The sequence below is a fragment of the Microcaecilia unicolor genome, chromosome 7, assembly GCF_901765095.1.
Source record: "Microcaecilia unicolor chromosome 7, aMicUni1.1, whole genome shotgun sequence".
Taxonomy (NCBI): Eukaryota; Metazoa; Chordata; class Amphibia; order Gymnophiona; family Siphonopidae; genus Microcaecilia; species Microcaecilia unicolor.
This window is the reverse complement of record NC_044037.1, coordinates 238620931-238642989: the sequence shown is the minus strand read 5'-3', so window position 1 is coordinate 238642989 and position 22059 is coordinate 238620931. Positions and strand designations below refer to the sequence as shown.

General features: G+C 41.6%; 1 protein-coding gene across 1 annotated transcript in view; it reads right to left on the bottom strand.

The window, feature by feature from the left end:
* KCNH7 (potassium voltage-gated channel subfamily H member 7) overlaps positions 1 to 17700 on the bottom strand; it is a 490323-nt gene extending 472623 nt beyond the window's left edge. Inside the window, 2 exon segments of the mRNA XM_030210041.1 lie at positions 9503 to 9733; positions 17424 to 17700. Coding sequence (XP_030065901.1) covers positions 9503 to 9733; positions 17424 to 17499 — 307 coding nt within the window. The 5' untranslated portion in view covers positions 17500 to 17700.
* Between the last annotated feature and the right edge of the window lie 4359 nt (positions 17701 to 22059).

The following is a 22059-nucleotide window of genomic DNA, read 5'->3' as shown; positions in this document are numbered from 1 at the left end:
CAAGCCGTTTGTTGAGCCCTCCAGCACAGCTCATGGAGCACGAAGAAGTCACAGCAGGTCACATCTTCCTCCTCCTGTGCCAGCGTAGACCCAATTGTTTATATGAACCATGATCCCGCATTTCACATAAACAGTCAGGTCTAAGTTGACACACAGACATATCAAGTCACGCATTTTGCTTGTGACACATGCATTGGGCCCCCAACTGCAGCTCATATGTCAAAGCCCCTTTCTCTCACAAATTGAAAGAGGAGACTTTGGCATCTGGCATGGGCAGGTGCCCAGTATCCAGTATCTCTCCCTTTCCTCCTCCTCCATTTCTCAGTTCCAGTGTCTGTCCTTCTCCACCTACCCCCCTGCCCCCCCCCCCCCCCCCCCCCCCCCCGCTTCCTGTAACTTTTTTTCCTTGCCGCCAGACCTGGTAGTAGCACTGCTTACATTGAATCAGCCTGCCTCGGGGCTTTGGGTCTCCTGTATGACACATCCCGCCCTCACTGACACAACTTCCTTCTTCTGTGAGGGTGGGTCATATTACAGGGAAGGCCCAAAGCCTGGAGGCAGGCTGATTCAATGGAAGCCATGGAGGTTAGATTGAAAACAGGAGATGGCATGTCAAACGTTGAAGCTACAGAGGCTGGTCTCTGCTTCCCCTCCCTGTGCGCAGCCATTCACCTGGCTGTACTGTATGGGGTGTGTTGACAGTGTGGAAGTGCTTATGACAACGGGTTCTATGTGTGTGTGTATGTGTGTGTGTGTGTGTGCGTGGATGAGCCCCCCCCCCCCCTTCTAACACTCCCCTCCAATCTGGCACTCACTCCATGTACATTTTCTCATCCCACCCTCTATCTTTGCACTGTCCCCCATCCCTCCTCTCCCCCCACCTTTGTTAGCCACCAATGGTCTCCTCCACCAATACCAAGATTCTCATGTGCTTCTTCTGCTGAGGGGAGATGAGCTTGTGCTAGCTTGTTTCCCTGCACTTTTCACCACTGCTGTAGATCCCCTGTACTTCTGCCGGCGGGAATTCGTTTTCTGCCACCCAACTGATCTAGCTTCTTTGCAGCTACAATTCTATTCTTCTTTGCCTGGTAGAGCCTGACTTCCCCAACCATCCCACCACTCTTTTTCTACATGGCTCCTGCTAGCACCTGCATTTCTCCCTATGCACTCGCAAGCAAACTTATGTGTACAGATGGATAAGCAAAGAAAGTGCTATGGTTTAAATGAAACACACCTAAAACGAAAATCATTTATCTTTAAAAATATCATCTACAATATCATGAACACGTTGCAGTCATGAAAAATAGTAGCGATGGGCACTTAAGCAAAATATTTGTGGTTCCTTTTTTGGAATTTTCATCAGTTTGGTGGCTGATTTCAGTTTGTTTTACACATTCAGATTAATAGAATTTGACACTCGTTCCAACTTTTAATGCGTGCAAGTTGAATGCACATGCATTAATTTATAGGTTAATGTGGATTACATCAATTTTAAATGCACCACGTGAATGATTTACTAAAAAGTAATTTTGCATATCAGACTTTAATATATGTAAATTACCTTAGGTCCCATTCTATGCAATGGATCTATTTACTCACAATGGGGGAAAGTCTATAATGGAACGCAACATTCAGCAGCGAAAAAAAAATCAGTGCTAAGCGTGAATCTATAAAGTAAGTCAGACTTTGGGCACCAGACTTACGCCTGCTGGCATCCAAGCTAGGTGCTCTGAGGCAGTATTCTGTAAGAATGTGCAAAACTTTTTGGAACATCCCCTTTCAAGTTACACTTTATCAGAGTTAGGCATCATGCCTTATAAAATAGCATGAATGTACAGATTTTAATGGGTACCAATTAATGTCAATAATTGATTGGTAGCACCCATTTACTGATGTTAAGTAGCTTGTTAGCCAATTAATTTGCACATGTATCTTGGGAAAGCACCCAAATTTTGGCATGCAAATCTAGGCACCATATATAGAATCCAGGGGAATAGGCATTAATAGTATTAAGTCACAGTAATGTGCTAAAGCTCTTTAGTAAATCTAGTCCTAGTGTATTAAGTTGCACTAGCAAATAAATTGCACTAGTGATGTACACCTCTATAAAAAGTGGAAATCATAGAGAAAAGTCAGCCAAAGAGTGCATGGGCATCTTGTATGAGACAAATGTAACATTTTTGATCAGCTTTCAAGAGTTTCATTTATTTTGTTTTGATTTTACAAGTAAATAACAGTTGGTATTAAATCCAAATTACTGCCTACTGCATCTCTTGCCAAAATCTAGCTCATTTGCCAATGATCCTGTGAAAGATAGCTTTTTTATTCAATACTGGAAAGAATGATCATTATGCACCCTCTCAGTGTATTGTTCTATTTAAAGAGTGGTCTTATTCATATAAACAAAATTAAATTGGAAAAAGTTTAGATTACCAGAAAGGCATACAATAATACATTTTTAAAAATCAGTTAACTATTAAATCTAGGCTAACATATGGATAAACATGGTGACTAAACAAGGATTAACCATGCCCGACTGTACATAGAGGATGGAAAAATCCCAGATCCCTTAAAGGTCATTTGTAATAGAACAACAATTATTTTGAATAAACAATTAGAATGTCTAGAAATAGAAGAGAAGTACTAGCAGAGCGTCACTAAAATTCACTGCGCTTTCCTTACAGAAAAATGAAAAAAAAAAAAGTTAATTGCTAGTGAAATGTTTAGAACATACGTACAAGATAAAACAGGAAATGAATGTTTGACAACTTAGTACATACAGCCATTTTCATTCTGGTCAACATATGCTTTCTCTATTGCCACATTTCTTTCCCTGTCGCCTGATAATTTATTATTTCATTTGTATGTTCATACTTTTTCAGCTGGGTAAACAGATATCCTACAAAGCATGCTGGCTAGCATCAAATTAACACCACTTAACAACTATTCGATAATATAATTGCCTGCTCTAATCTCCTTGTAGCATCAATGAAAATGAGAATTGCTCTCCATTAACTTTTCATAAACTCAGTCCTGCCACAAGGTGCACTCTGCTCTATGATGGATTACAGGAAGAAATGCGCCAAGACATTTGAAGAATTGCACAACACTTCACCTTAATATAATAAAGATACATTAATGGCATATGTTAAATGTACTGGACTAGCAGTGGAGAGATGTATCTGAGCAAATGTTAGACTATATCAAATCTGCTTGTGTAGACACTGCTATAATGACATCAACCATAACACCAGAATATAAACACACTCCAAATCTCCCTTTTTAGACTGTGCTCCTCCTTTTTCTCCCTACCTATCCTTCTTTCCTTGAACTAAAGATATATCCACACTGTTTGGGGGGGGGGGAGGGGGCTCTGCTTCATTTAACATAAATAGGTCAATTTATTTATTAGGATTTGTTTACTGCCTTTTTGAAGGCATTCACTCAACACAATGTACAGTAAGAATAAGTCAGACATAAGCAATAGACAATTACAGCAGTAAAAATATTTAAATATAAATGCTACATTACAATGTCAACATAATAAACAATAAAACATTTTCACAGGCAGCATAGGGTGTACAACAACTTTTCTGTTTGTAAAGCCTCTCTTATAAGAAACTGTGCAGCTATATAAGCACATGTAAATATGCACATAGACAATCATGTGCATGATTTTAGGGGGTCATTCTCTATAGATCGTCTAATGTTCGGCACCGGAATGATGCATGCTAAGCATGAATTATGTATATCAGTAATTGCACATGCAAGTACCATTATATAATGCTAACATAAGTCCACATTTATATGACTAACTTTAAGTATGAGCACTTATGCTAGCTCAATGGCTGGTGTAAATGCTCATGATTAATTGTAGGTAGTTAGGTGTGTAAATGTTAGTATTTTATAAGATGTGTGTGTAAGTGCTAGGCACGCCCTTGACCCACAAAACTCCTCCTAGGTCCACTCCACCCTTGTAGCTGCATTTGATGGATTTTGTGCACACAATTTACAGAACCTGGACTAAGAGCAGTTACATGCGTAACCGCTAATTAGTGCCTATTAGTGACAATTAACACTAATTTAGCCAATAATTGGTTAACATCAATTAGAAGCTCATTATTAAATTAAGTTACAGGTGCAGCTATCACTATTCCATAACTCGCGTCCGAACTTTGTGTACTAAGCATAAAATTGGGTGTGCAAGTTTATAGAATTAATAAAATAATGTGCTGATTATAGGTGTTCCTGGGCAGGGCTAGCTCAAGGCATGAACCAGGTGAAGCACTGACTCAGGGCACCAAACGTCTGTCTCACCTGCTCCCCTGCAGCAGACAAACGCTCAATCCCTGTATCTGTCAAATCCCCTCCCCCTCTCTCAGGCCATCCTCCTCTTGGTTTACCTTTAAATGCATCTGTCTCCGCCCAAGCAGCAGCAGTGTTCTACCTAACACTACTCACCAGCTCCAGCGTCTTACCTCTGCCACACCTCACCCCACTTTGACATTACTTCCTGTTCCCACAGGGTCATGGAACAGGGAAGATGCCAGGGCTGGTGCAAGTAGCAATAGGTGCAATGCTGCCAGTACTCTGGAGGGATAACCGCATTTAAAAGCACTATCTGGTTAAATGCCACCAAATATGCTCTGTTAACCCTAGACAAGTGATTAAGACGGTGAGGAGCCATTTCTGGCTATTTAAATCACTGTAATATTGACCTCTTTAGATTCAAATGGATGGCTATATTAAAATCGAATTGAATTGTATCATTTTTAACACTGCTACAGTATGCTGGGGTTACTAATGCTGTGTTAGTGGCATCGATATATGAGCTTTATAGAATAAGCACATTTTCTTTATTTCAGTGTCCTAAATGACATTTTATGGTGCTGAACTCCATAAGTAGTTTTGGATATATTTTAAGATACAGCATTTGAACTGTGTGCAAGCAATTGACAACAGTGCCAAGAGCATGCTCGGTGAACTTCCTCCAGCTAAAGTCAAATGTTGGTGATCCCTGGAGGGTCAATTTCATTATCCAAATAAGACTAAATTAAGGTTATTCATTGACATCTATTATATGATTCCAAGTAAAGAAGGTTAGTTTGCTTTTATTGAAATATGCAGAGCCTTTGAGTTATGTTTTTAAAGACAGGGTGAGATTACATTTGATCATCAAGGTCTACAAATCCTTGACAATTTTTTTCTAAGGGATCCTTTTAATAAAGCATGCTAATACACTAAATGATAAGATGCCCGTTATATTCCTATGGGTAACTTATCATTTAATGTGTGCTAATTGTTAGCACACCTTAGTAAAAGGACATTTTTAATCTGGGTAAACCCTGTGATTCTGAATGGAATCAGATTAGAGGCTATGCCATTTCGCTAAAGGAAAAATAAGATAATTTATGATCTCATTAGTGGTTCAAAAACAGAGATAATAAAATACAAATTCAAAAGAGCTTTTTCCCCCTGTGTTATTATATTATTGAATTAAGTGGACCACGGTTATTGTCTGCCTGGCTACCATATGCCCTGGGCAGTAATTACATTTTTGATGCGTGTTCAAAACACACGGTAGGAAATATTTTCTATTTTCTACCGTGTGGCACTTACCCAGTGGTAATCAGCAGTTTATGCATGCTGGCCGCTTACCACCCAGTTAGCGCGTGAGACCTTACCTCTAAGTCAATGGGTGGCGGTAAGGTCTCAGGCTGAAAATGGATGCGTGCTGGTTTTAATTTTGCCGCACGTCCATTTTCAGCCACAAAAAATTGCCTTTTTTCCAGGTATGCTGAAAAAATGATCTGCATGCATCCAAAACACGTACCTACACCAGCGCAGGCTACTTTTAGGTGCGCCTTAGTAAAAGGACCCTCAAATTTGGTTTACAATCTCAATTTCTTGATCCTCCAATCTAATCTTACCAGGGACTTGCAACAGTCAACCTTTGTTTTCCCAATATTGATCACCAATACATTCTATTGTAACCACATTAAAATACTCTCCACATACTGACACAATAGTCTGTGTACCTCATAAAAAGACTGATTAAATGGAAAAAAAAGGAACTGAATGTTATCAGCATATATTCCACAATGAACATTCAATGACTTCAAAAGCCAACAAAGGGGGACCATATATGGATATATAGTTATATAGATATATAAAATAAAATTGCTGACGATGAAGATCCTTGTGGCACAGCAGTTTTGAAGGCCTTTGGATTTGAAAAATTATCAACATAAACTTCCTGAATCCTTTCAGACAGAGAGAAGTGAAACCAATTTTAAATTTAACCAGCAAACCCAAAAGTCTGTTGACATTGTAACAGGATACCATAGTCAATAGTATCAAATGCAGCAGAGATGTGAGATATCAGGAAGAAATTATAACAATGACTCTGACAAATGGTATCATCAGTAGAGATCAATAAAAATTCTGAACTGTGACCACTGTAAAAGCCATATTGAAAAGGATCTAAGATATTTGCCTTGTTCAAAAAAAATCACACAGTTACTTTTTTAATTACCTTAGAACCTCTTTTATCAAACTGTGCTAGCGATCCGTAAACGGAAAATGCGACACAGCCCATTCAAAATGAATAGGCTGCATTTGCCGTTTCAAAGAAATAGGCAATTTTCTAGTATTTACATACATTTCCATATTACCCCAGCACAAAATCTAAATTCCCAGTCACCATATTAAGAATTCAAGGCATCTCAGAAGTAGATTCTACTGCATGAGCAAAAAACTATGGTTTTTGATATATTACACACATACATTTATGAACAATTTTCATTGTTTAACATGCAAAATCTCTTTTCCTTCTAAACATAACATTGTTTTCCCAACCTTTATGTGTGTGGATGATTTCTTACTTTTTTCATTCTTTCCTTCTTTTCTTTCCCTCTGTTTTCCTACACTTTTATTTTCATTTATTTTTGTTTCATTTTTTTTATTTCTACTTGTCCTATTTGCTTACTACTGCCTTCAACTCATTAGAACTTAGCTCCCTAACCGAACAGCTGCACATTCCAATTTCTTTTTCCTCTCATCCCACCTTTTCTCTTAGTTTTGTACAGTCTCTTCCAGTTTATAAACTTTGGATTCCTTCTACCTCTGACTGTTGCTTTCATCCTGCTTTTATGCTATGGGTCTCTGTTTAAACAAAAAAACAGCACCACGGGCCTTTAAAAATGGAACACAGTTCTTTAATGTTCCATTTTTAAAGGCCCGTGGTGCTGTTTTTTTTGTTTGGACTTTAGTTTGTACTTTGTTCCCTCTCTTTTGTTACATGGGTCTCTGTTTATTCAGAGCTCTGAAGAGGTAGGGTATGCAGCAGGAGACACCATAACTAAACTTGGTGGTGGTAGGGAGTCCAGCAAGAGCTGTTGAGACTGATTTTGGCAGTAGTAGGAAAAAAGCAGAAGCTGCTGAGGAGAACCATACCACGTTGTAGTGATACTTGCTTATATTTTGCACAACCATGAAGTGCGGATTACATCAATTATAATTATAAAAAATTACAAATTGTTCAAGACATGGCTGCACATCTAATTTGTAAATCAATGTGCTTTGCTAAAGCTATCCCACTCCTTTATAATTTACATTGGTTACCTATAAAGAGCAGAATTTTGTTCAAGCTATGTGCATTGGTCCATCAAATTATATTTGGTAAGTCACTGTCCTATATGATTTAACTCAATGATTTACCTCCATGCAATGCTTCCGTGTCATCTAGAGAATATCTAATTTTACATTTCCCCAGCTGCGGAAATGTATCTTACAAAACAATCCACAATGTTAACTTTTCTTATCAATGCACCTAAACAAATTAGATATACTAGTATGGGTTATTTTGTAATTTATTGAAAACTTACTTTTTTAGCTCAGTCTTCAACAATGTTAGAACTCAGTGCTGAATGTTATTTGGTTCCTTATATTTCACTTCTTCCTGATGTTCCACTGAATTTGCCCCTATCACTTCTTATATAATATGTTTATGATGTATTCTTTAAATGTAACTCTATTTTATTTCTTTTATGTTTATATTGTTAACCATATTGAACCTGAGTTCCACTTGGGCTAATGTGAAATAGAAATGCCATAAATAAATAAATAAATAAATCTATCTATCTATAACATGTACACACAAACCCAACAGATTTAGAAGCCCAAAAGTAATAAATGCTATCATCAACACATAACCAACCTTACAGCTTGCCCACTAATGCCCCACCCCCTCTGCCACGAAGCGCCACAGTAGCATGGATGGAGGTATGCTATGGGTGCCAAGGGTGCTGAGGAAGGGATGGGGAAAGAACCAAAAGTTTCTGGGGAGGGAAATGAAAGGAGAGCGAGACAGAGAGCACCTGAGGGGAGTAAAGAAGGCAGAGAAAGGGGAGAGAAAGTGAAAGTGAGTGATTGGGAGCAGGGAATAGGAGAAATAAAAATATTGAGGGGAATAAAGAAAGAGGGAGGGAGTGTTGACAGAGGGAGGTAGTAGAGATAGTATCTGAGGAGGAAGGTGAGAGAATGCCTGTGTGTTTGTGTGTGGGTGTGGGGAAGGGTGAGACTAGGAAGGTGGAAACTGAGAGAAGTAGATACTGCTGGAAGGGGATAGAAAGGGACAGAGTAGGTGGATGAAAAAGGAGAGACGAGAGCCTACAGAAAAAGTGAAAGGAATGGGGAAGAGAGGTGGGAGGGGTGATACAGAGAGCTCCTGAAGAAGTTAATGGAGGGAGAGAAAGGGGAAAAGAGTGAAAGTGAGAGATTGGGAGCAGGGAATCAGAAGAAAGAAAAAAAAATGCCAAGTGGGGAGAGGTAAAGAGAGAGGAAGGGAGTGCTGGGGTAGGGAAGTAGGAGAAATGTTGGGGGAGGAACTGAGAAAGTTTCTGTGTGTGTGTGTGTGAAGGTGGGGCTGAGACAAGGGAGGTGAAGAGAAAAAGAAAGAGAAACTGCTGGAAGGGGATTGAAAGGGACAGAAGGGGTAGAATGAAAAGGGGGGGTAGAGAAACTAGAGAAAAAGTTTAGGGGATGGGGAGAAAGGAAGGAAGGAAGGAAGGAAGGAAAGAGAAGTGGAGTGAAGAGGAAAGGGAGTGAGGCCGTTGGGGAAGGGGAGAGGGAAAGTGCTTAGGTTTGACTTGTGTGTGTGTGTGGGGGGGGGGGGTAGCCACTAATGAGGCCACCACAAGTGTTTCTTTGTCAGTGCACGCTAGTTTATTATCTACTCTCTTTGAATTATTTTAAGTTATGAATATTGTTGGAAGACAGTGATTTATGGTTATTGTTTTAACACTAGACTACTTCTGTTTGCATACATTTTGATGCTGCAGCAAGTGGGGCATGCAACGTATCCTATTTGTAGTTACAGATTAATATAACCAATAGCTATATCACTTTTTCATAATCTACTATACATTATTCAGATTTTAACAAAGTTTTCTTAGTAATCAAGCTAACCAATCAATAACATTTCAAGGAAACAAAACTTTACCATCTTTATGATAGTACGTGACCTCCACTTTTCTCTCTTCAGACCCAAGCAGTGCCTGAGCAATTTGGGCAACATCATGCCTTTTGGTCTTGGGTCCATGCAAGAAATCACAAGTGCATGGTTTCTGCATGACATCTGGCCTTGAGAACCCAGTCATTTCACAAAATCCATCATTGCAATAGATTATAGCACAGTTCTGCACTCTTGCATTGGCGATGATGAACTTTTTATCTGAAAGAAAACCAACATTGCATGTTTTTGCAATATTCCATGTAGTGATCTCAACAGAGGTACATGTTGCATAACTCTTCACTTCTTAACATACCAAAGATAAATTTAGAGGACAATTTTATAAGAGATTGCCAGGGTGAGAAGTCCAAAAAGGGCACCTAGTTTAAGTCTACTTTATAAAAACAATGTAGGTATCTGTGGAAAGGCATTTTCAATAAAATATCTAAGTCCAATTTTGGACATTTTGCTAAACACATCTAAAAATTGAATGGGCATAGTTGGGGGGGGGGGTCTGCTACCACTGTGGGGTAAGGGGGGGTCATGCCTTAATCCCTCCAGTGGTCATTTGTGGTCCTGTTTACTAAGCCGCACTGTAGGCACGCAAACATTTTAGCGCGCACTAATGATAGAGACACCTATAGGAATATAATGGGTGTCTCTATCGTTTGTGCATGCTAATTTTTAGTGCACACTAAAATGTTATAGGTCATTTAGAGCACCCTTGGGTCACTTATTCATGAGTGAAACTAGTCTAGCCGAAAACCTCTTAATTTTTGCCCTAGCCGTTTTCATTTTGTTTCCTTATTGCAGAAAAAGTCTATGTTTTGGTGCTGCCCATGTCCCACCAATTAGTTGCCTAACTTTTGGTGCTCAAATGGAAGTTAAATGCCAAAATGGGAGGGGGGAGGCGGGGAAGGGGAAATGGCAGTTAGGCACCTAAATGTACTTAGGTGCTATTCTATAACTGGGCACTGATGTGTTTTAGCATGTAACTGCAAAAGGGGCAATCACATAGGAGGGACATAGACATTCTGACTATTTAAGCATGCACTTTATTAAATACTGTCAGTTAGGTGCCTGTTTAGGTGCTAATCTATAACCTGGTGGCTAAGAGGGGCATTTCAATATGACGTCCAAATCATATTTATGACAGAGACCGCTTACCAATTTTGTAGCCAGAGGGCGGCTACAAAATTGGTAAGCGGCATCTGTCATAAAACATATAAGGATAGGCTTATGAACCTCAACATGTACATGTTGGAAGATAGGCAGGAGAGAGGGGATATGATAGAGATGTTTAAAAAATACCTCAGTGGCAACTGAACCCGCAAAGAGGTGGGAAAATGTGGGATACAAATGCAATAAATAAATAAATAAATGTACAGGAAGTGAGCGTTTTTCAAATGAAGGAAAACTCTGGAATGAGAGGGCATAGGATGAAGTTAAGAGGAAATAGATTTAGGAGTAATCTAAGAAAATACTCTTTCGTGGTAAGAGTGATAGTTGCGTGCAATGGCCTTCCGGTAGTCATGGAGCTGAGGACTGTGTCAGATTTTAAGAAAGCGTGGGGCAGGCACGTGAGATCTCTTAGGGAAAAAAAAGGAGACCGGTGCTGGACAAGGCTTCAGCTGACGGGGTTTGGGGACCCCCACCAGCCAAGGTATTTGCTTTGGTAGTGGGTGGGGAGCGGCAGGGAGACAGGGCCCAAAGGAAATTTGCTGAAGGGGGGGGTGGGCCTGTGATAAGGATTAACAGCAGCATGTAATCCCTTTAAGATCAAGCCCTGGGAAGATCAGGCCTTAGCTTTGAGGCCTGATGCTCCTGGCACAGAAAATAACCCCAACTTCTGGGGATAATTTGGGATCATAACATGACTTGCAGTGTATACCCAGTGCACAACACAAGCTGTGTTATGGTTTTTGCATAGTAATGAGCTGTTTTACATGCATTTGAATATTTTGTATCTCATTACTATGTAACCTAAATATCACGGAGCTAAAATCAGTCAAGTTGTGTTAGGGCCCTTTAAGCTGCTTTAAGGGGCAAATAAGTCGACTTAAATCCCTACCGCAACTTGATAACTTCCCCCCTCCCTTATATGGATAAATGACTTTTGGACTGTGCCATTATTACATATATACACACAAAGCAAAGTTTAATATTTAAAAGTGTGAGGGTGATGTTGAGATGATCATGATTGTTGAGTTTATTAAAACCTCAGTGAGAGAGAGCTAGGTGAATAAGGCTGAAGCTTCTGCTACGGTGTATAACACGTTTTACGCCTCCCTGACTGTTAATGTGGTAGATAATAGGACACAGTTAATGCCATCTGATCAGCTATAGCTAACCGCATGGAATTTTCTGCCATATATCTAATGTGCACTAACATTTATTTTTCTCCATTAACTGAATGAGAAATGGCCAGGAAGGCTTTCCAACAGCTAACACAGAGGTTTTGAAGTTACAATGATTAATTTTGATAATTACCACATGGTAACTGCAAACCCTTACCACAATAATAGAGTAGCACTCATGGTAGCTGCTGAAAAATGCCCTATGTTAAATGACTCTAACTGAAAGGACCAATAACCAGGAAGGATTTTCTGCCCTTTAGCTTTCAATAAAGAATATGCAGATTTTCAATCTATTCTGGCATAGCAGAGCCCTCTCCTGACCTGCATTTGGGGCAGCCGACTCCTCTTCAGCTCACCCAGCTCTTTAAAACAGGTACCCTACCATTCCAAAGGTGTAACCTTTCTACTAGCAGGAGCGAATGCAGAATCCTCCTGCCAGCACTATCACTGAACTTTGAAAAATACCAGTAGTGTCAGAAAAGGCAAATTCATCATGTGAAATGAACCCCCCTATCAAAGACTGAGCCGGGCCCTCTTGCTGCCAACCCGCACCGCCCCCCAATCGCTACCCAGGCCGCCGCCGCAGTCCCCAGTCTCCACCCGCCCACCGACAGCCCCGTCGACAGCCCCCCTCCGTCCGCCACCGGGCCCCCTGCATTCAAATCGGCAACACTGACCTCCGTTTGAAAGTGCACCGACAGATCGCCTCCCTTTGGGCCTTCCCTCCCTGTGTCCCGCCCTCGTCTGATGTAACTTCCTGTTTCCGCGAGGGCAGGACACTGGGAGGAAAGGCCCGAAGGGAGGCTGCGCTTTCACATGGAGGTGAGGCACTGCCGATTTGAATGCAGGGGGTCCAGTGGCGGACGGAGAAGGGCTGTCGACTGAGTCGAAGGCGGGCGGGTGAGACCGGGGACTGTGGCACCGGGCCCCCCCTTGGAGGCCCAGGCCTGGGGAATTTTGTCCCCCGTCCCCCCTCTCGGTGGCCCTGCCTCCTATCACCTCTCTAAACATCTGTCCTTGCTCTGCAGAACAGTTCCAGATGTGTAACTTAAAGCACAGCACCTGAACAAAAATCTCAGCCACCTTGCCCTGCTTCTGGCCCTGCATGCTGTTCTGAGGTGCTTCATTATGTGATGTTTCTAGAGCTGCCAAATGGTCCGATTTTTGAAAGGGATATTTTTAGTACACACCCCCAGCCCTGCCCCACTCTGCCTTGGTCCCACCCATTCTATCTCATGGCTCTATCCCCTGGCACACCTCATATGGGTGGATACAGCACAGGTAAGACCCAGGGGCTGGCTGAAGGCAGCCTGTCATGCTGCTGCTGTGCTGGGCGACCAATGTAAACTTTATAGGCCGCTGGGGAGAGAGGTGAGGGAGCAGTGCCGGACCCACAAGGAGGAGGATAGATGAGGGGGAGAGAGAGACGGGATCAGGGGGGGGGGGGGGGGAGTGCACTGCCAAAGCAAGTTGGCTCAGAGTGCCACTATCCCTTGAACTGGCCCTGTATAGAACAGGCTGTATCTCAGCAGATTCTGTTCTAAAATACAACTGTTAATGTAACATAAATATTCCATTTCTTCTGCTGTTAAGAGGATAGTTCACCAACTACATCCCTTGCTGGGCTTAATCTGACTGCACAGCTTTCCGAGTATAGTTTTGAGAAAACAATATTATGAACTCAATTATATTGCACTTTACTGGATAAAGATGGGGACAGAGGTTAAGAAGGAGGAGAGAGAAGTTCTTTAAAGCAATATTTTTTTGCATTTAGCCAATAACTTTTTCAGTAGTAGGTCAGGTTGAGTTATATTTTTTAACCTAGCACTTTTAATTTGGTACAGTAGGTATTTTCCTGTCCCCTTAGGGGTCAATATTCAGCTGCCAGCATTGAGCATTTTGCTCAGCGCCAATGGAGTTATTCTGAATATTCAAGGCCAGGCCCTGTCCAGGCTTTGGCTTTGAGTATCTAGTTATTTTTGAGTCAGCTAACACATAGCCACTTAAGTCAATATTTGGCACTTATGGAGCAATGGGTCAGCCCATAAAGATAGTACTGACTTTTATGTAGTCCCATTTATGCGCTAAACTTGGCTGCTTAAGGGGTGAATATCAGCACTTAAGTGGCCAAGTACTGACTCCACCCCTCAGAATGCTCGCAACATAGTCAACATTGTGTTCAGCTCTGTGAATTTCAGCGACACTTAACCAGTTAAGTACCACTGAAAATTAGCAGCTATCCCCAACCAAGCAATTTAACCAGTCAGCAGCCAGCTAAATCACTTTGAATATGGTCTGGTTAGAGCTTATAATATAAGGGGCACTTTTACAAAACTGCATTAAGTGATAACATGTGCTTAACACAGGAAAAAGCCTACAGCAAAACATGCACAAAGGGAAAGGGGATGGGATTTGATAAACTGCTTTTCTGTGGTTACAATCAAAGAAGTTTAAATATTATATACAGGTACTCGTTTTAAAGCATTTTGCAATAGTTTGCCTCTTAGCATGGCCTAATCATGCACTGTTTATTTATTTTTTTAAAGATATTTTTGGAAGGGGGCATGGCATAGGTGGGAAATAGGAATGGAAGTATTATCCAGCTAGCTCATTCACATAAGGATAATGTGAGCACAGGAGCACTTTGCACATCCTAAATAGGTGGTAAGCACTTCTGTGTTATTTTTTTTGCAAGTCCTGCGTGCTAATAGAAAAATTAGCATGGGAATAAATTCTTAATATACTGCTGCAGTAAATCTGGGTTTCCACACACAACGTATAGAATACAGTAAATTATGTGCACCCTGGTCACATTTGGGTGCCTGCAGTTACAACAGGACTATGGCTGGGGTAAGTGCAGACACTTAAATGCAAGGTGAACTGGTACCAGGTTACACAGATGCCATTATAGAATATGCTCTCACCATATCAGGTGTCTAAAAGAAGTCACCCACTTACAGAATTATGCCCATAGGGTTTGATTCTATATATTATACCTAAAATATCTACACAAAAAATATGACTAAGCATATTCTATAAAATATGCCTAAATTTAGGCATACTTTATAGAATAAGCCTAAATTTCCACGCACTTTAAGGAATATGTCGAGCGCCCATCTGTGTGACTAAATTTAGTTGTGGGCAGTTATGCGAAATAAAACAGTGTAAATTAGGCACGGACCAGGTGTATTCTATAACAACGGACATAGATTTTAAAAACATCCATGACCTGCCCGTTCCACATCCATGGCCACACCCCCTTTCAACTATACAACTTAGAATTTACACGCATCACATTACAGAATACATTTAGACAGTTGAGCATGTAAATTCTAATTAAAGTCCATTAGTGCCAGTAATTGCTTGGTAATTGGCAATTATCGGCACTGACTAGCTTGTTAACCAATTGAGTTGTGCACACAAATCCAGAATATGATCGGATTTGCACGCATAGATTAAGTCACGCTATATAGAATCTGGGGGATAACGTATGAATTCATATACGCCAACTCTTCAAAAATATTGGGGTTGCTAAACACTACACACATTATATCTCTTTGGACAAAATAAGGGGACTTGCTCAATACTGGGGATGGTCAATACCAGCTGCACCCACAGAGTTAGCACCTGTCCATGAAATTAGTGTGCCCTAACAGGTAATGTGATGACTTGACAGCACACACTAATTCCCATGTTAACTGGGAAAGGGGTGCAGAACGGACAAGGGCTGTGCCTTGCAGTTAATGCACAGCAATTTACTTCACATTAACTTTTACCATGGTAGTTAATACAGACCACTTAATACCACCTCTGTAGGTGACATTAAGTGAATCCATATTATCTGCATTGCAGTTATAACATGGTAGGTTTGTTGTCTCTGTGTTAGCTGTGTAGGAAGATGCTGGACACACCCCCAACAGTTACCACAGAGGCTTTGCAATTACCTGCATTAATGTTTGCAACAAATGCATATTAACTGCATATGTTTAATTCACTTTATTGAAAGGGCCCCTAAGAGAATCTCCCACAGCACCTGCAAACTTTGTCCTGCTAATTATAGTTAATGTCCTGGAGCACTTAACAGAAACAAGATTGTTACATAAAATATGCAAGTAATCCAGAAATGCCAGTACAAGAGGCTGGAAATCATATGATATACTACCAGAACTGCAGTAGCAACTTCTCTGTTATTAAATCTAATTATCAAGGCCCTGATTCATTAAGGCTTTTCTCCCATTCCTTGTCTATGGGGAAAAAAGCTTAGTGAATCAGGGCCTAAGTGATAAAATTAGACCCTAATGGGAGATGAAATAACACCATGCCAAAGCAAACATGGAAGAGAGGCTAATGTGTTCAAAGCTAAACATATCTCCTGAAATCTGCACATCTCATTACACCTTCTGCAGCCACAAGAAGCCATGCAAGTTTGTTTTAGAAATGCTGTATTTGCCAGAGTGCTCAATCCTCTACTAAGGCAGCAAAGAGAAACGGCTTGCACTTTCCCCTTACGTGTCTCTGGATTTTAGAGCTGATTTTTTTTTTTAACTATGTATATTACTCCATATTTATCACAGAGAATTTAACATTCTCAGGAGGATTTATAGTTGTGGTTGCAGAAACAGTTGACTTTCCTAGGATTTTAACTGAGGAAGAGTGTGTGGGGAATGTTTACACAATTAAAAAATGTCACTGCGATTAAAAAAAATGTCACTCCAATCACTACTACTACTATTTAGCATTTCTATAGTGCTACAAGGCGTACGCAGCGCTGCACAAACATAGAAGAAAGACGGTCCCTGCTCAATCACTTACTCCATGTCATGGAACTTCAAGTCTAATTATGGGCAGTATAAATATTTTGTACCTTCTTATAAGAGATGAGTTCTCACTGACAAACACTAAAATGCATAGAGTATTTTTTTCTTGCAGTGCTTCCTAATGCATTTATAAGTTTTTTTTCCCTAAACATTAACCGTATAACAAGAAAAAGATTAAAATATGCATGGAAAACAAAAGCAGGGCGATAGTTAATATCTTTTCAGGTAATGTACTTGACCGATGATTCTCTCCAGCTTGTGGTATTTGGAATCAGGGACCTTGAAAGTCTCCTGTCAGTATAAAGGAAACCTTAGGAAAAGCCCGGTAAACGCTCTATACCTTCATATAGGCAAATGCTAAACAAGATACCCTGATACATACCTCACCTGTATTCAAGTTTTCAGATGTGTAAATGATTCATGCAAATACTGTTTAAATTGCAGCAAAACTATTCCATAGTTTTCATGGGGTTTTTTTTAAAGGTCTTTAGTTTAAAGCTAGCTATTCATTTTAACTAGCTTTTAATGCAAGAGAAAACAGACGATTAAGTCCTGAATTATTACTTTTCATGTGAAAATGACTTTGCATATCTTAAATGTACAAGCAATGCCTTCCACTTTGGAAAGACCGAACTCCGTCCTCTCCGTCTAGAAACTTAAAAAAACAGTTCTCCTCGCACCTGAACCTTGCAAGCAAAACCTGTAAAAATCTATGCCGCACATTTAATTAGAACTTACTTTGCCCTTCAAATTTTCGGATAATGGTCCCCAGAAATGTATTTTGCGGTGCCACATGGCCTCTTCGTACTGGCATGTTGACACCTCTCCGATGTTCCGCTCAATTCCCAGCTGCACACAAGGATTCTCCGGTTGCTCCCCTTTGATGCTAAAGCCCAAGGCACCGAGCGAGCATCCCTTTGTGACAAGTCATGCTTCTGCATCTGAAGCTCTTCTAAACATAGGCTTCCCCCGCCGGAGCGGAATCCATGCCCCCAGCTCCTTCAGAAAACTCGCACTACTCACGAGGCTGCTGAATCTATTTCTTAATGCAAAACAGTGAACATCACACTTAAAATAGACGCGACCTTGCAGTTTCTGAAGCGTTATGCTGCTTAAGGCTGGAAGACTAATGCCGATCTGGCAGAGAGAATGACGTCCCCCCTTCAGGGCTTTAGCACAGCAACACGGCAGCACAGCTCCGATTACTCAAGCGTGGCTTAGCAAAACCCAGCCAGCCAATAAATCTCTCCAAAACTCAGCATGAAACAGCTACAGCAGACAGCAGATAAGATTTCAAACGTGTTGTGTCCCTTTAGTGACCGGAAAATTAGAGCTGATCTCATATTTAAATCCTCTTCGATATAGACTGTGATGCATACCGGCCCCCTCCCTTGTATGCAAATTGTGAATTTTTTTCCCAAGTGAAAACAACTTAGATATTTGTTCTCTGAAATTAATAGCACCCTAGGTACAATTCCTGTTACCACCTACTGTTAGGTTGCTTAATGTTTGTTTTGACGTAGTGAGTTTAACCCAGCATGAAGCTCACAAAGTTGGACATAATAATAATAAAGTAAATCACTGTATCATAATAACGCAATTGTTACAGGTATATAGTCCAATAAATTTTCAGAGCACGTATATATGGTATAGCTAAATTGGGCATCTTTATTGACCAGGATTTTGTTTTTAATTCTGACTGATTAAAGCTATCTAGGATTTAAGTTTTGTTAAATTATTATCCTATGGCATACAATGTCAAACACTATTAAATATAGCAAAATCAGAAGTTTATTTTGAATATAGCAGTTTCTTGAGAACTTTCAATAAAAACAAAGTTGTGAAGAAATTTAGAGGCCCTTTTACTAAGACGGGCCTAAAAGTGGTCTGTGGACACACGCAGGTCATTTTTTCAGCGTACCTTGAAAAGCAGGTTTTTTTTGTGGCCGAAAATGGATGTGCGGCAAAATTAAAACTACTGCACATCCATTTTGGCCTGAGACCTTATGCCACCCATTGATGTGCTAACTGGGTGGTAAGCAGTCAGTGCGCATAAACTGCTAAGCGCCATGTGGTATATATTTTCTCCTGCGTGTTTTGGACACACATCAAAAATGGTATTACTGCCCAGGGCATGTGGTAGCCGGGCGGTAGTTCCAATTTGGCGTACATTGGATGCACATAGGCACCTCTGTGCCTTAGGAAAAGGACCCTTTAAAGCTTTCTGATCAATTTTTAAATAATGTCATCAATAGATTATTTCAGCCTCAAATTACCTCTGGTCACCCAAAATTGTTTTTGTGTCTCCATGCTTTATACAGTTTAGAAAAACAATGGCAACACACCTATTCTATTCATTGTTTAAAATATGTTAAAAGATGTATGTATATATAAACAAGTTGAAATAAAAATGTCTTGATATTATACTAAACTTCATCTGACTGACTGACACCCCTTATATATTTATGTACTAGTAAAAAAAGGCCAGTTTCTCAAAAAAAAAAAATGAAACGAGCGCTAGCAAAGGTTGTCCTGTAATGGCAATTATGTTTTTAAGGGAAATGTTAGGAGAGAGTATGTGTGAGAGAGTGAATGAGTATGTGTCATAGAGTGAGTAAGTGTGAGAAAGAGTGTGTGTCAGAGAGAGAGAGAGAGAGAGAGAGAGAGAGAGAGAAAGAGTGTGTCAGAGAGAGAGAGAGTGTGTGTGTAATTGAGAGAGAGACAGAATGTGTGTGTCTGTCTGTGTGAGTGAGAGAGTGTAGTGTGTGTCCCGTGTGCACCAATTATGCTCTCTCCCCTGCATTCATCCATATGCAGCAAATGTCCTCTGTGCTGCATCCATGTGCAGCATCTCTCCCCTGCCCCCTCCATCCATCATGGTACAGCAATTCTCCTCTGTCCATTGCCCTCCCCCCCTTACATGTGCATCAACTCTGCATTCTCCCCTGGCCTCCTCCCCCCTCCTCCTCCTCCTCCCTCCAGCTCCCCCTCCCCTCCCCCCTCCCCTTCCCCCTCACCCCCTCTCTCCCCCTCACCCTTGTCTCAGGACCCCCTTCTCCTCCCCCTCTCTTTCGTATCAGGCCCCCCTCCCCACCTCTCTCTTGTCTCAGGACCCCTTCCCTTTCCCCCCTCTCTTACCTCAGGACCCCCACCCCACCCTCTCTCATCTCAGGACCCCTCCCCCCTCACGTCTCAGAACTTGGTCAGTATTTGGGGGGAAGATGCTTCAAGTCGGTCAGAGCAGAGGTGCCACAGCCCTACCCCGAGCCAGCAGAGCCTCACCCACTTCCCCGTGTGGGGGTTCACTCTTACAGCGATTCCCCTTCCCTTTCTCGGTCGGTACTCACATGAGGTTGGGGCGGTGGCGGTGCAGCAGAGCGCAGGCCAGCCCATCGCAGAAGGAAGCACTCAAGTTGCAGATCTGGATGCTGGGTGCGAGCCGGTTGTTCTTGAGGGCGAGCCGGCTGTCCTCCCCCCTCCTCTGAGCACCTGAAGAAGGCACCCACCCGGTCCCTGGTTGTCCAGCAAATTATTCAGGGCAGGCAGGAAAGATCCTCAGTTTTGCCTGCCCGCTGCCGTCGCTGATCCTCCCCCACTGAGCGACCATCCTCTCCCCCTGCCCCCCTCCAGCCACCCATGTCCAGTGACCCTCCTCTCTCCCCTGCCCCCCTCCAGCCACCCATGTCCAGTGACTCTCCTCTCCCCTGCCCCCCTCCAGCCACCCATGTCCAGCGACTCTCCTTTCTCCCCTGCCCTCTCCAGCTACCCATGTCCAGCGACTCTTCCCTCCCATGACCCCCTCCATTCACCCATGTCCAGTGACTCTCTTCTCTCCCCTGCCCCCCATCCACCCACGCCCAGCGACTCTCCTATCCCCTGCCCCCTCCAGTCACCCGTGTCCAGCGACCCTCCTGTCCCCTGCCTCCGCTCCAGCCACCCATGTCCAGCGACTCTCCTCTCTCCCCTGCCCCCCCTCCAGCCACCCAGGTTGTCCAGCAAAATTTTCGGGGCAGGCAGGAAAGATCCCCAGTCTTGCCTGCCCGCTGCCGGCGCTGACCCTCCCCCGCTGCTGGATCGCTCTTCAAAATGGCCATCGAGACTTTCAGCAGCGGCCTTTCGAGACTTCTGCTGAAGTCTTGGAGGCCGCCCTTGTAACAATTAGAATGTCAGAAATGTTACAAGAGTGAAGAACAAAATAACACTATAAATTTCAAAAAAAGTATTTTGTTTTGAACAGTGAAGGAAGAGACCAGAATAAACTAGCAATGTTAACAAATGAAACCTCAACTGCCACAGAAGGTCTACATAGAGCAAACCCCTCCTAAGAAGCTTACATTGGCTTCCTATTAATACTCGCATAACTCTCAAAATATGCACAATAGTCCACAGAATCATCTATGGAATCGCACCAGATTACATGATGGAACATATCGATCTACCAATAAGAAATGTGATGAGAACAGCAAGAACCTACCTAACCCTTCACTACACCAATTGCAAAGGTATAAAATACAAATCTTCACATGCCGCCAGCCTCTCGTTTATAGGCACACAACTTGGAACTCACTACCCAAAGACCTGAAACTTACAAAAAACTACCTACAATTCAGAAAAAAACCTGAAAACACATCTTTTCAAGAAGTCTTTCCCCCCTGGATCTGCCTAATCCCACACCACCATACATCACGGAAAGTTCAGAAATGGAAAACAGTCATATTAATCTCTCTCAGTATATGCTAATATATCAACCTAAGTGTGTATTGTACTTTTTGTATTATGTACTAGACTTCTACAAACTTAAAATCTGTTACCGCCTTTTTAACAATATGTAAGCCACATTGAACCTGCCATATGGTGGGAAAATGTGGGATACAAATGCAATAAATAAATAGATGACCATTCAGAAGTAGCTATAATCACTGGTTTCCAATAAAGCTCTGAAAAAAAGCAACAGCAGAAAGCAACTCTTAAAATAGGAGAAAAACTTCTGTTGCAAAAAAAATGGATGCTATTAAACTATATAGAAATGGCTTCCCAGTCTCTTCTCTATCAATGTTCAATTAGAGATAGAAAAATTCAATATATAAAACAAGCCTGTGAACAGGAAAACAAAATCACTTTAGACAGAAATTCACTGCGCTGCAGCATAAAACCTCTGCTAAACCAGTCCAAAGATATCCATTGTTCAATTACTGTAGCACAGGGTCTATAATCCTTCTAGAATACTATATAAGGGTAGTTGCATCTGTAACTGCTAATTGGTGCCGATAAGCACCAATTAAGGCAATTTATGGCCTATTATTGCTCATTAATACCAATTAGGTCCTCAGTATTACTTTACATGTGCAACTGTCCCTATTCTATAACTTGCATG